This window comes from Balaenoptera physalus, assembly GCF_965194825.1.
Source record: "Balaenoptera physalus genome assembly, chromosome: 6".
Classification (NCBI taxonomy): domain Eukaryota; kingdom Metazoa; phylum Chordata; class Mammalia; order Artiodactyla; family Balaenopteridae; genus Balaenoptera; species Balaenoptera physalus.
In genome coordinates this window covers 136,931,426-136,946,893 of record NC_138885.1, presented here as the reverse complement: position 1 = coordinate 136,946,893, position 15,468 = coordinate 136,931,426, and the positions used below count along the sequence as shown (strand labels likewise).

At 57.2% G+C, this 15,468-nt stretch overlaps 1 protein-coding gene across 11 annotated transcripts in view; it reads left to right on the top strand.

Moving 5' to 3' along the window:
- The window catches only part of HDAC4 (histone deacetylase 4), a 291,774-nt gene that overhangs the window by 206,448 nt on the left and 69,858 nt on the right, over positions 1-15,468 (top strand). For all 11 annotated transcript variants that reach the window (XM_082466245.1, XM_082466244.1, XM_082466242.1 and 8 more), the window contains 3 exons: positions 3,994-4,115; positions 11,456-11,587; positions 15,350-15,462. In XM_082466245.1, coding sequence (XP_082322371.1) covers positions 3,994-4,115; positions 11,456-11,587; positions 15,350-15,462 — 367 coding nt within the window. The remainder of the gene's footprint in view (positions 1-3,993; positions 4,116-11,455; positions 11,588-15,349; positions 15,463-15,468) is intronic.

Below are 15,468 nucleotides of genomic sequence, written 5' to 3'. Positions count from 1 at the left end.
TGGCGGAGGCTTGCTTGCCCGGGTCCAGCGTTTGGTGGGGAGCTCCCTCTTCCCCGCGGGACTGGGCCGTGCAGGCTGCAGTGGGGAAGGACTCGTCTCAGCGGAGTCAGCGGGGATGGGTTTGCTTGCGTTGGGTTTGGCACCTTTCTCGTTTTGTCACCCAAAACCAAACCAGATCATGGACCACATTCACTTGCTGCATGAAGGCAAGGCTTTGCTGGAAAACCAATCTTGACAGGGAAAGAACCGCACCTCAACCCTGACTTCGTGCCATACATGATAGTCAGCTTAAGTGTCATGGACCTGAACATAAAAGCTAAGTTGTTAAAACTTCCAGAAGAAAACATAGGAAAAAGTTTTCATGATCTTGGGGAAGAGGTAGGCAAAGAGTTCTTAAAACACCAAAATCTTCAACTATAAACCAAAAAACATAAACTTAATCAAAATGTAAAACTTTTACTCTTTGAAAGGCACCCTTAAGAAAATAAAAAGGCAAGGCACAGGCAGGAAGGAAATATTCGCAATGCATGTATCTGACAGAGCACTTGATCCAAAACATATAAAGAGCTCCTACAACTCAATAACAAAAAACAGGCAACCTACTGAAAAAGTATGGGCAAAAGACGTGACCCCGATACCTCACAAAATAAAGATGAAAATGGTCAGTAAGTACATGAAAAGATGGTGAGTCATCCGGGAAATGCAATGTGCAGCAAGATGCCCCCTCACACCCAGTGGGTTTGAAATTGAACAAACCCAGTGTCGGCCAAAGCGTGGAGGCCCTGGACCCCTACGTGTGGCCAGTGGGGATTGAAGTGGCACAGCCACCGTGGCAGTTTCCCATGAAGGTAAACATACGCCCACCCCATGACCTGGCCACGCTCCTAGGTGTTTCTCCAAGAGAAGGAAAGTCTTCCATGCGGGCAAAGATTTGTGTCCCCATGGTCATAGCAGCTTTATTCATGATCGCCAGGGAACGGAAGCAGCCGAGTGCCTGCCAGCAGGTGAGTGGTGAAGCACGGGGGCACCCGCTCGCTAGTCTGCTGCTCAGCGAGGCCCAGGGCTGCCCGCCAACACCTAGAAACGTCAAGCTTGATCGAAGACACAGAGTCTGTGCCTTGCGGTGCCTTTGCAAGCAGTTCTAGGGTCAGCACAGCCGAGCTGTAGTGACAGGAAGCCAGGCGGCAGGGGCCGGGGGTGGAGATCCCTTGCCAGAGGGCAGTGGGCCTTCTGTGAAGGTGGTGCTGCTCTGTGTCGTTACTGGCGTGGTGGTTCCACGGTGTACACGTGTGGGAACCCCCAGCTTGAAGCTCATCGTAGGAGACTGTCCACCAGCCAGGGGGTCCAGGGCGCTGAAGCGGGCTGTTCAGATTGAGACAAGCTGTGAACGTCAGACACGCCGGATCTCAGAGCCTCATGGGAGAAAAGCACGGGGACTATTTCATTAATACTCTTTAGATTGATTACATGTTGAAATGATAGGATTTGGGATAAATTGGGTTAAGGAGAACACTGAAGTTGATTTCACTGCTTCCGTTTTGCTCATGTGCACGTGTCTATGAGAGAATTTTAAATTACACATGTAGCTTGTGTTACTTCTGTTGGACAGTGCTGGCGTGACTGATTACAAGTTTTATTTATTTTAAATCACCTGCATAAATCTGAGGTAATAGGAAAGGCCGGTGGTTGATAGAATTGACATGGCCGAATTTGTGTTTAGCTTTATTCTGTATTACAGTCAGAGGAACGTTTAGAAAGAAAACAAGGCATATTTGTTTCTCCATCTTCATCAGGGAGGATTGTCTTTAAGACAAGGTGCCCCTCCCATCAGCCAGGGTCACAGCAGAGACACACCCCGGCTGCTTCCTGCCCTGGCTGGAATGAAGGGTTGAAAACCTGGAAGATTCTGGTTGGGACTGAGTTAGACAGAAGAGCGGCAATACAGGTTCTGCCCCCGGGGTACAAGGGTGGTGTGTGTGCGCGTGTTAAGTGTGCTTGCAGCCAGGGACAGGACTTGGCTTTGGCTCACACGTCCAGACTCTTGCTTGCTGGGGGCTGGTGTGAGCCCTGGGCTGTGTTTTCCTTGGGAGCCCTGAGCGCGGGGCATCTAGTGGTGAGTTGGTTTTCCCCGGTTTTGCGCAGGCTGCTGTGCGTGACATGCGTCACTCTTGAAGTCTGGATTCTTCCGCGCTGGTACCAGCTGGGTCGGTCCGGCTGCCTGCTCTGGGCCACGCTCTCTTGGACCACGCAGAGCAGGTCTGCTGAGAGCTCTCAGGCCAGCACACAGGCAGATTCATGCCAGCTGCCTCCTGTTCTAGCTCATTCTAAGGCTGGACAAGAAAGTGAGGATGTGAATACTGACAGCAACTCAAGAGATCAAAACAGAAGAGAAAATCTGTTAGATCTTAAACACAAATAGCTTTTCCTACTTCTGGCTTAATTACAAACAAACTCTACCATTAAAGTATAACTATAAGAGTTATTATTACCTATAATATTTTATTAATCATAATTATCCTTTTTTTTAAATCACGTAATACACACACAGGCCCTTCCATGTTTCTTATGAAGGAGAAAGTGAACTCTTTCCCAGGTTAGAGCTTGGCACTGAAGGAGAGGTTTGGAACCGGACAAGGCCATGCTCCTTGGAGGATGCGGCCTGAAGATGTCAGGTGCAGAGAGAGTTGCCCTCAGACCTCTAATGGGGTTGTGCAAGGATGGCCCCCCGAGGTGAGGCCTGGCGGCACAACATGAAGAGGTCACAGCCAGCGTGAGGGTGGCCGGTCCGGCCCTGGCGCCCTTGACACGCGTCCTGCTTGGGAGGTGCTGTGCACGGGGCAGAGGGGCGGCGCAGCCTGGCAGGGCGGTTCTCCGGGGCTCCCTGGGCGCTTCCCATGATGCTGCCAGCTGGGATCCTGGGCCTGGGCTCCGTGATCACCACGTTCTCTGCACCGGTTTGCTCTCAAATATTTAAATATCCACCTGTAAGCATGTAAGTGCTCACATTCTTAATTCAAACAACACCAGGTGCGTAGATGTGGAGTGCTGTGTGTTCAAATAGTCTAGCAAATTCCACATAAGTAAGTTGGCAAATCCGTTTCAAGTCATTAAGCAGATGACACAGTTTAAAGACTCACAGAGCTCATTACACCTTCAGTGCTCCCGGTGGGACTGAGCCGGCAGTCCCACCCACAGAGCGTGTGCTGACGGTCATCCCAAGCACGGCCGCGCCCCTCCTCATCCCGAGGCCTGATCCCCACGTGGAGCCTCCTTCTGGCGGCCGCCCCTGTCCGGCCCTTTCAGGGATTTTGCGTTGTGCCCGGCTGCTCATAAAGCAAGTCAATCTCATGAATCAGCTCCCGGGGCAGAGGTGCTGCCGCCAACCCCTCCCTCCCCAAGGAAGGGGAGCTGGCTGGGGCCACTGTCCCCGTGAAGGCACATGTGCTGAAGGGAAGTCCCCACGTGGCTCCTGCCCTCAAGAACCCGACGTCACCAGCACTGTCCCCAAAGTCCCCCGCCAGGTCTCAGCTGCGTCCGGCACGCCTGTGTCCCTTACACCTGGAGCCCACCTGTCTCCCTCTGTCCCCTGTGTCCTGAGGACCGTCCCCTCTGTGGCCAGTGGTGACACCCCCCCCAGCCTGAGAACAGACCCGGTCGGGAGACACCCGAGAGAAGAGGCTGGGCAGAGCCCAGGCGCCGGGACCACGGGCGTGCGGTCGTGCCGGCCTGCTGTCCCCGGCGCCGAGGGCCCGGCAGGGGAGGCTGCGGTCGGCGTTTGTTCGCTTGTTCAGTGTCGGTTTTGTGTCGTTTCAGTCTTGCCCCAGAGAGGAGGCCAATGTGCCCGGGAGGCCGGCTGCGAGCTGGGCTGGCGCGTCAGAGGAAGGACCGGCGTCGTGGGGACCTGTGCAGGGCTCCCGTGCGCGCTCCCTCTGCACGGCCATGTGTGCCCGTGCGTGCGGGTCACTAAGCCTCTGTCCTGCCCGTTCTCTGCAGGAAGACGCAGCACAGCTCCCTGGACCAGAGCTCCCCGCCCCAGAGCGGGGCGTCGGTCTCCTACAGCCACCCGGTCCTGGGCATGTACGACGCCAAAGATGACTTTCCTCTCAGAAAGACAGGTCGGTGTGGGGGCTGCGGCGGGCGGGGAGGGCGTCCCACACGGGGAGGGAAACCTGTACGGGGACGAAGCTCACTGTGTCCTGGGGGGCCTCTCAGGTGCGCATCTCAGGCTTACGTCAGCAGTTCCCTCACAAACCAGAAGGATAAGCGTGTTAGACACAAGCAGGGCTCCCAGGGCTCTTGCACTTTCTCCAGCGGTGACGGTTTAAACGCCTTTTAAGAAAAATCAGACCGACCGTGGGCCGTGCATTAGGGTGGCCAGAAGGCCAGGGTCCGGAAGAGAGGTGTTTCTGGAAGCTTTGCCCCCGAGAAGTGAGGGTCTGGGCTGTGGAGGGCCGGCTGCCCCGGTCTCAGAGGTGGCAGGTGGAGCCCATGGCCACAGGGCCGCGTGGGAGATGCCGGGCGCCTGCTTCATGGAAATGGGTCTGTGCGACACAGCTTTTCCTTCGTGAAGACGAATTTTGTTTTCTCCAAATGATTTTGGTCCATTCTGGACAGAAATGCTCTAAAGCAGCTTCTTCACCCGAGGGATGAGATATTGGGAGCAGGGCCGGAGGCTCCCCTGCCGCCGCGTCCTAAGGACAGAAGACGTGGGGCCTCTCGGGAGGCAGAGCTGCGCCCCGGAGAGCATGTGGTGTAGCAAACCCCGAACGGGAGCCGGAGGTGAAGGGAGGGGGAGTTCAGCTCAGCCTCCGTGGACTTGACCCCAGCGCAGGTGTGGGAGGGAGGGGCCCCAGCGTGCGGCGGGGTCTGCAGAGCCCCCCGCCCTGTGTCAGAGGGGAGGCGTCTGCCCACGTGGGCGGGGTTGCATCCATTGGTGAAGGTGAAAGCGCAGCTTCTGTCCTCTCTTCTCCAGTTCGAGTGCGTGACTGTCACCCATGGTCCCCCAAGAAGGGCATGGGCTTCACCCTGAGAGCCTGCGGGCTCCGTAGAAAGGGGCGTCTGTCGGCCCCCCGGCCGGCTCCCCCATGTTGCCCTCCACGCCCCCGTTCTGGAGGCTGGGGCTGTGATCTGCCACGCTCCAATCAGCGAAACGGGGGACTGTGCTTGGAAAGACCCCGGGCAAGGAGACAAAGGCCGCGCCTGCCCCGGGAAGCCTGGCCCTAGTGGGAGCGCAGCCGGGGTGGCAGGACTCTGAGCGGGCGGGCGGTGATCCCGCAGCCCGGCGGGTCTCTCCCACCTGGTTTGCAGCTCTGTGCCGCACGACAGATGACTGAGGCTCTCCTGGCCTCAGTCTCTCATCAGTAAAGTGGGTACACTGAGCGCACGGTGCTTTTTCCCGCCCTGGGTGTGGCAGGCGTGGTGCCCACGGCCCCTGGAGCAGCCGACTCCGGAGGACGTGGAGGACTGGGGTCCTGGCCACCGGGCCGAGCCGTCCGCCTCTCTCAGGGCCCTTCCTCTCTGGAGAGCACACCTGTCTCTTCCCCCGAGGGAAGCAGCTGTTCACGGGAAACACTGGTCGGTTGCCGAGATACGGGAAACACGACGGGCTTCTCTCCATCGCTGGCTGAAGCCGCGCTGCTTCACGAGGGGCAGCTCTGCAGTCAGCCTGGCCCTCACCGTCCAGCGTCCTGGGCAGACAGCCTCGCCGAGCGAGTTTGCACATCTGTGAAATGGGGCAGCAGTGCGCTACTTCAGGGGTGGATCCGTTGTGGGGCTGCTGCCTCAGAGGGCAGGTCGGGGGGCGGGTGGGGGTCAGGAGCGGAAGGGAGGATTTGGCCGCTCGTGGGCCGTGCACACAGCCGCCAGTGAGGCCACCAGGGACACAGAGCCACGCCCTCCAGCCCCTCTCCCGCCCTTCCCTGTCAGTGTTCCCTCGGGGGTGGCAGGGTCTGGTTTGTAGAGTGAGCGTGGGGCATACTTATGGCCCGTTTTACCCAATCTAGTCACTGAAAACCCCTCAGTGAGCCTTTACGACCCTGCCGTCAGCGACTGCTGTCCCAGTGGTTCCTGGACGGCCCCAGGGGACAGAGTCCAGGTCTGCAGGGAGCCGTGTGTCTGTTACCAACTCAAGGCTGGCAGTGGCCCCTGGGTGGACACTCGCGCTGGGTGCCTTGCCGGGTCACAGGACCGTAAGCCGGGGTCCACTGGGTTCCTGGCACTTAGCCTGCAGGGGGTGCGCTCACTCCAAGGCAGTGCCGCGTGCCCGAGCCCGAGCAGCGGCTGCCAACCCGCCTGTGTCTTCCCTGCGATTAGTGAGCGAGCAGTGGCCGGGTGCTTCCTGGGTGCCGGGCCCTGAGCTGGTATGGCGGGTGGGGGGACGGGCCACAGTCCTCAGCCTCCTCCAGCCCCGCAAGAGGAGGTGAACGGCAGGGTCCAGGCCCAGGGTGGACGTCACGTTCCGCCTGCGGGGCCCGGCCAGGGAGGGGGCCCAGGCACGTGGAGGGCAAAGCTAGGTTTTCACTCCAGTACAGGTAGAATGGACCGAGGCCCCGTCTCAGGTCTCTGCAGGGGCCCTGGCCCTATGGGCTGCCTCTGGGGGGCCCCACTCCGCAGCCTGCACCCCAGCAGGGCCTCCACCGCCTGATAAGGGTCTGCCAGAGGCAAGGCGGCGCTCAGCAGCCGGGGCAGAACGGGGTGTCTCTGATCACTGTGGCCACATGTTGTCAGTGAGTAAGCGAAGCTTTCCCTGCCTCCTGGTGAGCTGAACAGTAGTTGTGCTAGTTTATTTTACGTCCACGTGTAGCGTGGTTCGAGGTCACCAGAGAAGAGGGCACAGCCGCCTTTGTCACACGTGATGATCGCCTCTGCAGTTTGGGAAGGGACCGGTCGCCCCGTGGTCCATGCGTTGTTCTGATGCAGTTTGCGGAACCCGTGGCATCCTGGCGGCCTGGGCAGTTGTGGGCAACGCCCACACAGTGCACAGTTGTACCTGGGTGTGTTTTGTATGCGTCAGGTGCAGGGTGGTAGATGCCCTGCGGCCCTTGCTCAGGGCCGGGCCAGGGAATCGGCCCTTTCTGAGCTGCCGGGGCGGGGAGAAGGGGGTTCGCTCCACAGTGCCTGGCCCTGCCGGGTCCCCTCAGCTTCCGGCCCCCGCAGGGGGCTTTTGTACTGGGCTGTCTTCCATCAACTTTGTGCTCATTAAACAATGGGCGTGAACGTGCCCAGAAGGTTTTCAAAAAGGCTTTGTTGTGCTTTTCCAAAGAAACGTGTAGAGATGGCGAGTACGGTCAGGTACTAGGCAGTGTCTACGTTGAGAAGGGCCTCACTTCAAACTTCGATTTCTATCAAACTTGGACTCCTTCTCACATGAGAAGTGAGATCTTGAACGAATCTTTTTCAGATACGCACTGTTCATGTCTGAGCTTGATGGCCACCTGAAATACGCTATTGAAACTACTGAGTAGGAAAGAGGGTGTAGAAAAATACCAGTCTTAAGCATCAAGTAGAGTGCTTTTTTAATTAAAAAATCACAAAAGGAATGCATACATACGACAAATTAAAACATAAGTAAAATGCACACATCTGCATCTTACCCCCCAGAGACAGCTCCCGTTACTGGTTTGGCATCTCTCTGCACAGATGTGGTCTGTGCCTTTGTGTAGGGTGTGCATGTATGTGTGTGTGTGTGTGTGTGTGTGTGTGTGTGTGTGATGTGTACAGGCAGTCTCTTTGTCAACAAAAACACCTGCTTTGCCCTTTGGCTGCAACTTTATTTTTCAGTTAACACTGTATCGTGGGTACCACTCCATTTCAATGTATTAAGATCAGCACCTTTTTCTATATTATCCCAACATGCGAAAATTACAGCAGTTGTAACAGTTTTCTAGTTTTTATTTTGCCCACAAATATAGGTCCCTTTGCTCACTGTTTCTGTAGGATAGATCCTGAAAATGGAACTGCCAGTTCGGGTGAGCATGCGTAGCATAGAGAGCCGAGCACGCGGTCCCCTGCCAGCCGCTTGTGAGAGGCCCCTATCCCACGTCACTCGTGGGGTGCTACCACCACTCACTCGAGCCGGTGTGATGGGTGCGGAAGTCACAGCGTCTCTGATGTTCCAAAGAGCAGTTCTGTCATCGTTAGTGGGGTTTGGGTGTCTCTGTTTACTTTCCATCTTCCCTACCAGGGAGTAAGCCGAGTGCTGTGTTGCAGAAGCCCTCTGCCCACTACCGTGGCGCAGGGTGCCCGGTGCTCCTGAGCCAGGCAGCAGGGCTGCCGGCCAGACCGTGTCTTTCTCGTCCACCCCCTGTGCCCAGCGTCTGCGACCATACCGGTCACACAGGGAGGGTCCCTAAACGTCCAGTGTTTAAAGGTAGCTCACCCATACGCTTTTCTCTTGGCTGGTTTTTTTTCCTTGTTGCTTTATACGTTAATACCAATCCTGTGTCTGTCATGTATGCTACAAAAAATTATATTCTAGTCTGTCTTTTGTCTTTCTATTTTTTATTGTTATAGAAGTAAATAAATGTCCATAAATCAAAGAGCCCCGCAAGGTTCACTCGGGAAACGGCTGACCCACCCTGCCTGGCCCTGCCCTAACCCTTTCATTTGCTTAGTTTCCTGTGTGCCTGGGTTGTTTGTTTTTTTGTTAATTGAGGTATAGTTGATGTACAATATTGTACACTGGACAGTTTTTAAAGGTCATATTCCGTGTGTAGTTATTATAAAACGTTGGCCATATTCCCCATGTGTCCCTGTACTTGCTTTCAGTTCGTCCGCACGTGTCCCTGTACTTGCTTTCAGTTCGTCCGCACGTGTCCCTGTACTTGCTTTCAGTTCATGCCCATGTGTCCCTGTACTTGCTTTCAGTTCATCCCCGTGTGTCCCTGTACTTGCTTTCAGTTCGTCCGCACGCTTTGGCAGATGGAGGAGCCCCTCTTCCACGGCAGGTAGTCCGGAAGCTCTGCTCCAGCCCGGAAGCCCCCTATGGCCCCTGGACCCCCCGCATGGTGTCCTGGGGAGACGCGGCCTCTTCCCTGGACTCCACGGGCTCCTTTGTGTGTGGTCTCCTTCATCTTGGTTGTGCAGCTTTTCCGAGCTTTCTGAGAAATGGCGCGTGGAATGTGAATCTCTTGAGGCCTCGCGTGCTGGTGAATGCGTTTATTCTGGCCCCCCACGTGATGGATGATGTGGTTGGGTCTAGAAGCCACTTTCCTTCAGGACTTTCAGGTCCTCGTCTTGCCCCGGGAGTGGCCGCTGCAGAACCCGACACTGCTCGCAAGGTAGACCCTTGGGCCCTGCAGCTCTGAAACCTCTCCGGACGCCCCCCGGCGAGGGGCTGCAGGCCACAGCAAGCCCACGCTGACTCCTTTGGGGCACCGGGTCTCCTCTGATGGAGCAGCACACCTCGAATTACTTTGCCAGTGATTTTCCCTGCTCCGTTTGCTCTGTTCTCTCCTGGCGTTTTTGTTAATTTGACGTTGGGCCTTTTTACTCCCATTTTTCAGATTTCTCAACTTCTTCTTCAGATATCTTCTTTCCGCTCTTTCACCTTTGTTTGAAGCATGCTTCACTGTCCTTTCAGGATTCCAAAAAGGGCAGCTCTGAGCACACGCACTCTCTGAATTCTGTGCCGCTGCCCCCGCCATGTCCTGGGCATCCTTGGTGGCTCAGTCTCCGCTTTCCTCACTCGCTGCTGGGCGTGGTGTCAGGACAAGTCGGTGTTGCTTCCAGATAGACTGACCTCAGTGCCCCCGAACGGGGCCCCCACTGGGGCCGGGGGCCGCGCGCTCCCTTTTGTAGGTGCTGCACTGCCCTGGATCTCAGGCGCAGCTTCCGTCCCCGGGCCGGACACGTGGTGGTGGAAACCCCGTGTCGGTTCAACTGAGATCTTAGTGGGAGAAGAGTTGTTGTTTCCTTGTCTGTTAATCTGGTGGGGTTTGGGCTTTCTTTTTTCTTTTTAAATAATGATAAAGTAAGAAACTCAGTGTAGAAATAGAAACAAATGAAATGTGAATCTACAGTTATCTCAAAAATGTAAAAATAGTATTAAAAACAATAGAAGTGGATCCTCTAGCCAGTGGGGGAGGCTGCTTTGTAGTTGGATCCTTTTCGTCTTTCGACATGAAAGTCTTGCCAGGGAACCTTGCTTTATATACAAATGCTGCAAAGCAGAGAGGGCGTCTCTCCCAGAATCAGTGCCTCCAGAGCAGGTTGAGCCTCTGGGAAGGGCTGGCACCTTCCTTGCACATCTTTGATTTCTCTGGGGAGCGTCGTTTAGGGGGCCTGCTTCTCTCTCCTCTTTCCAGGATCCACAGAACAACCGTCCTTTGCCTCTGAGCCTCCTTCAGGGTCACCCGGCAGCCTGGACCCCCAGCCCTGCCCCCTGTGCTCCCCAAAGGGCAGAGTCACAGTGGCCGTGAGACACACACATGGCCCGGTTCTTATAACCCAAACCAGCTTATGTCTGATTCCAGGGGGAATTTGGTTGTGTTGCTTGTTGCTCTAGACAGCAGTAAACTTCCTGTTCCAGAAAGATTAAAAACAGCAGGGTAGCTGATTAAAAACAAAAACAAAAGGTAAAAACTCGCCGGTTTGCAAATCCACAAGTAGTAGAAGCTTGAATGTAGTTGAGGAAAGCCTCGGAACACACGCATCTCCAGGGTGGTGGTCTTACCACTGTCCTGGACTCCCGAGCTGCCGGCCTGTGGGGCTGAGATTCCTGTGTCTGGAGGCCACCGGGAGGGCCCCGGCTGTGTGAGGCTGCCCTCTTCCCAAGACGGCCCACCCCCGATGTGGGACTGGACTGGCCCGGCTTGGGGGGTGGTCTGGGCTCCAGGCGCAGAGGCTGGGACCACCGTGGGCTTAAAGATGCGGGTTTGCAAAGGGCTCCACGCACACAAGCAGAGCTGTTAACCAAAACCAAAGCAAGCCTAAGCACCTGTGCCCAGGGGTCAGGCGAACACCTGCAGGCAGCATGGCCAATCCTCTCCCCGGGGCAGGTTGACCTCAGCACCCTCTCGGTGGCCGGGAGCTCGAGTGGGCAGCTGGCTCCTGGGCTGTTACCTGAGGGAGGAATTTGTGATTCTCAGGTGAACGGGAAAGTCTGTAATGTAGAGGTCATAGTAACATTCGTGGGCCAGAGCCCCAAAACCATCCCCGATGGCCAGGTTTCCTCCCAGCTCCTTGTAAACGCAGTGGCCGCTCGAATGTGTATATAACCCTCTGTCGCAGACAGTTCACTGAAGGCATCAGGCACGTTTGAGTCAGTGTTTGGACTGATGGATGGGGCTGGACGTCTTCTGCCCGAGGCCTCAGGATGCCGCCTTGCTCCACCCTGGAACACCACGTCTGGGTTCAGCTAATATTTACCCAATGAGCATATTCTTACACTGCCCACGAGATAACCTTGACCCCAGTTGTGTCTGCCTGCTTGTAATGGTGTCTCCTTTTTGTGCAGCTTCTGAACCCAATCTGAAATTACGCTCCAGGCTAAAGCAGAAAGTGGCTGAAAGACGGAGCAGCCCCCTGTTACGCAGGAAAGATGGGCCAGTGGTCACGGCTCTAAAAAAGCGTCCTTTGGATGTCACAGGTATGTTCGTGCAAACCCCGCTGCCCTCTGAGAGGCTCTCCTGTGCGCTGTCCCTTCAGCACCGAAACCTGCCTCTCCGCATGTCCCCACCGCCGCCCGCCCCCCTCCCCAAGGGCTCTTGTGCCCGCAGTGCCAGCCCCAGGAGTCCCAGGGCCACGGTTGGTGCCCCAGCAGGGGGTCTCAGGCCCGTCCCTATCCGTCCCTATCCGTCCCTATCCCTGTACGGCAGCGTGTCCTGTTCCCGACCTTGACCCAGCCTGGCAGGTGAGAGCAGTCAGACCTCCTGACGTTACAGGAGACTTTCAGGAATTTTAAGTGGAGGCTTCTCCGAAGGTGGGGTTTTAACTGATCCTGCCCTAGCAGTGGTGAATGCCACGTTTCTTACCTGCCCCACTGCCCATTAAACAGTGTCTGAACCACTGGAGAGCGTGAGAATCTTCCTGGGAAGAGTGGGACGGACAGGGGCGGGGGAAGGAGGAGGGAGCCTGGGAGTTTCCGAGTCTCCGTTCACGCGCTGCTCTCGGCCCCCACCTAGCGGCCGCCTCGGGGAAGCACACCCACCAGGCAGAGCCCCGTCCTGGGATGCACCCCACTTCCCGACACACACCCCAGTCCCTAGGGCGCACCTTACTTCCTGGGCGTGCACCCCACTTCCAGAGGGTGCACATCTACCAGCCCTAAAATCACGGAACAAAGGGGCTGCTCAGGCGGCCTGGTAACAGGAGGGGCGGGACCATGTTTGCACCAAGTGCAGGGTTTGCTGGGAAAACCAGGGCTCTCGGCAGCGTCCTCCAGGGCCAAGTTCCCAGGGAAGGAGGAGGGGCTCCTGGGTGCTGGTGTGCCCCACGTGGGGGGCCGGGAACCTCACACTCAGATCTGAGCCCAGGGCCTGGGATGGGATGAGAGCCGGAGTGCCCTCAGCCCTGTCCCGCAGCCCGGGGCTGAAACCCCTAGTCCGAGGGTCTGCTTCTGGACGTCGTGGCTTTGTGTGAAGCGGAGCCTGAGGGCTTACGCCCGGGGGCCCATCTTTGTCATCGTGTGGTCATTCTGGTAGAGAGATCAGGGAAAAGTGTCACCTCAAGATCCTCTGCCTGGGGGATTCCGTTCAGACTCGGGCCTCGAATGAGTTGGAGCGTGTGTCTCACCACATGCGGGCCTCGTCTCTCTGGGGGATGCCAGGCCGCGGACGGCGGGCCCCTGCGTTTATTTCCAGTCCCGCCTCTGGGGGGACGGAGTCCCCGGCGGCTTCTTTCTGAGCGCCGGCTCTGGCGTTCGTGCTGTCAGCCTGTGACTGTGTCAGGACCGGGCTGGGCACCAAAATGGTGAGCTGCGTTCTCACCTCCAGGGAGCTTCCAATCTAACTCCAGAGCCCAGACATCACGTGTGGGGCAGCTAACGCACCGCACGCGGCCCCAGCTTGGCCCTGGGCTGTGTTACCCAAAGAGGGCACGGCGAAGGCAGCAGGGCAGGGCAGCAGTGGAGGCCACGCCGGGCCCGGGGAAGCTTGATGGGTGAATGCAGGCAGCACGGAGATGAGGGATGGATTTCCCGGCCAGCACACCCCGCAGCGGCTGGAGAGGCAGGGTGCTCTGAGCAGAGCTGGCTTTCCACAAGACTGGAAAATAAGGAGTTCCAGGCAGGGAGGGTCCCAGAGAGAGCGGGGGCACCTCCCCCGGGGTACTGGGGAGGTGGTGAAGGTCCCTGAGCAGGAGAGGTCCACAGCGTCGCGGAAGCAGCCCCACCGGCCGGTACAGGGGGATGGGGAGGGACGGCGGTGAGACGTGGGCCAGAGGTGGCGCTGAAATGATGGTGAGACAGGTCCCGGGACGTGGCAGCGTCACTCTGCCTGTTCCCAGTCCCTCGTCAAAGCCGTGCCCATCGGGGAAAGCAAACGAGGGAATCAGCTGCCCCTCCAACACTATCCGGAGAAAATTGCCGTTAACATCTGAGCATATTTCCTTCCAGTCCTTTTTCTGTGCATTTGTCACACGCCCTGTGTACACTTGTACCCTTTCCTCACTTGATATTAGTCACAACACTTTCTGGCACCTTTAATGGTATTCCATCGTGCTGATACAAATAATATCGTGACGATTACGCATTTATATTTATTTTCTTAGACCAGATTCCTTGAAGTGGAATGAAAAAATAATCAACATTATTGAGTTGAAAACGGGTGAAAAGTTGGGAGAGATATATATTTTTTTATTGCCCCCGAAAGTTGTCGTGCTTTCCCACGCACACCTGGGAGAGTTTATCTGCCGATGCTGCTGAGACAGGCCCGCTTAAAGGAAGGTGGGAGGGGCTCACCTCGTGGGCGCCCGAGGCAGGGGGATGGCTGCCATGGGGGTCGGGGAAGCAAGCCCTGTCTTCACGCGTGAAGTGTGACACCTGCCAGCCCAGGTGGCCTTCCCAACCGCCCCCGGTCAGGGGGGCGCATGTGAATATGACTTCACTGGGTGGAGACCAGGCTCTGTGGATCTGGTGGGAGGAGGGAGGGGAGCCGGGGCCTGAGTTCACCATCAGTGCCCCGGAGGGCGGGACGGGCCCTCGCGTGGAGAGAGTGACTTGCTGCCAGGGTGTCCCCAGGGGGACCGCTGCTCGGTGGAGAGGATGAGAGCGCTCACGGTCCCCTGGGTTGAGGGGGTCGTGCATGTGCCCTTGGGGTCAGGTCTCCTTCCCCGAGTGAGCCGGGCCTGTGGGGTTGGGCGCTGGGGGATGGGCACTGCCGTCCACACCAGCACCCTCAGCCTCCTCACCGTCACCCCGAGTTCAGCTGGAACCAGGTTTCAGAGTCCGCCAGGCCCCGCGGGCAGCTCCGTGGTCTCGTGCGCTGAAGGGTGGCCTGCTGAGTACCCTCGGGGCGCCAGCTTAGGGAGGTGGCCCAGGCCTCCCCTCCTCGAGCCTGGGAGCCCAGATCAGGGCAGAGTCTTAAGTCGTCAGTGCCCGTGGTCGGTGAGTACTCAGGAGGGAAAGGCAAATGGCTCAGGCTGGCTCCCTCTGGAAGGTTTTAACCAGAGGCTGCCATTGATAAACGCCGTTCAGCCAGACAAGACCCTCCTATTACGTCGCGTGTTTGCACACGCAGCAACGGCGGCTCCTTTGGAACTGAGGGGCCGACCCGGCTGGGACACAACGGCCGCCTCAGTCCCAGCCCCGATGCGTGGGCTGGGGCCGCTCCCCCCGCCACAGCTACTTGGAGAGTATCTTGGGGTGAGTTTTCAGATAACCCTGATCAATGACAGAAGCCACCAGCTGTGCTGTTCCCTCAATGTTTGGAAAATGCAAGGATTGCCTCAAAGCACACGTTGACTGAGGGGGCTCTGTAAGCAAGCACAGTGGATCTGACCTTCCCCTGCTCACAGTCATTTGGCCTCTGTGTTTTCTTGCCTTTTGTTGTTAGAATATCAGTAAGTGTTCAGGGTCTCTTTTTCTGGGGTTTACGATCATCTTGATGAGACTTTTCGAAAGGGGAATAAAGTTGAGAATGTGCACAGCTTAGAAGGTGCCAGTGGGGCCCCGGTGAGCCACAGGCTTGCGAAGCTCACAAGGGGTCGCTAGCAGAACTGAGAGCAGGGAATTAGCTCCATGGCCCTTGTTTGGGGACCGTGGTCCTGATCTTTCTTGCTGGGACTTCTGCCGTCAGCCAGCTCGAAGCAGAAGTGCAGCTTTGGGGACAGGCGGCCAGCGCAGCTCAGGGCCTCGGAAGCTGTGTCCTTGCCTGACCCGAGTCAGGCTCACAGGTGTCTCTCCCACCCCCAGACTCGGCCTGCAGCAGCGCCCCGGGCTCCGCACCCAGCTCGCCCAACAACAGCTCTGGGAACGCCGGCGCGGAGAATGGGATTGCGCCCGCTGTCCCCAGCATCCCGACCGAGGTCAGT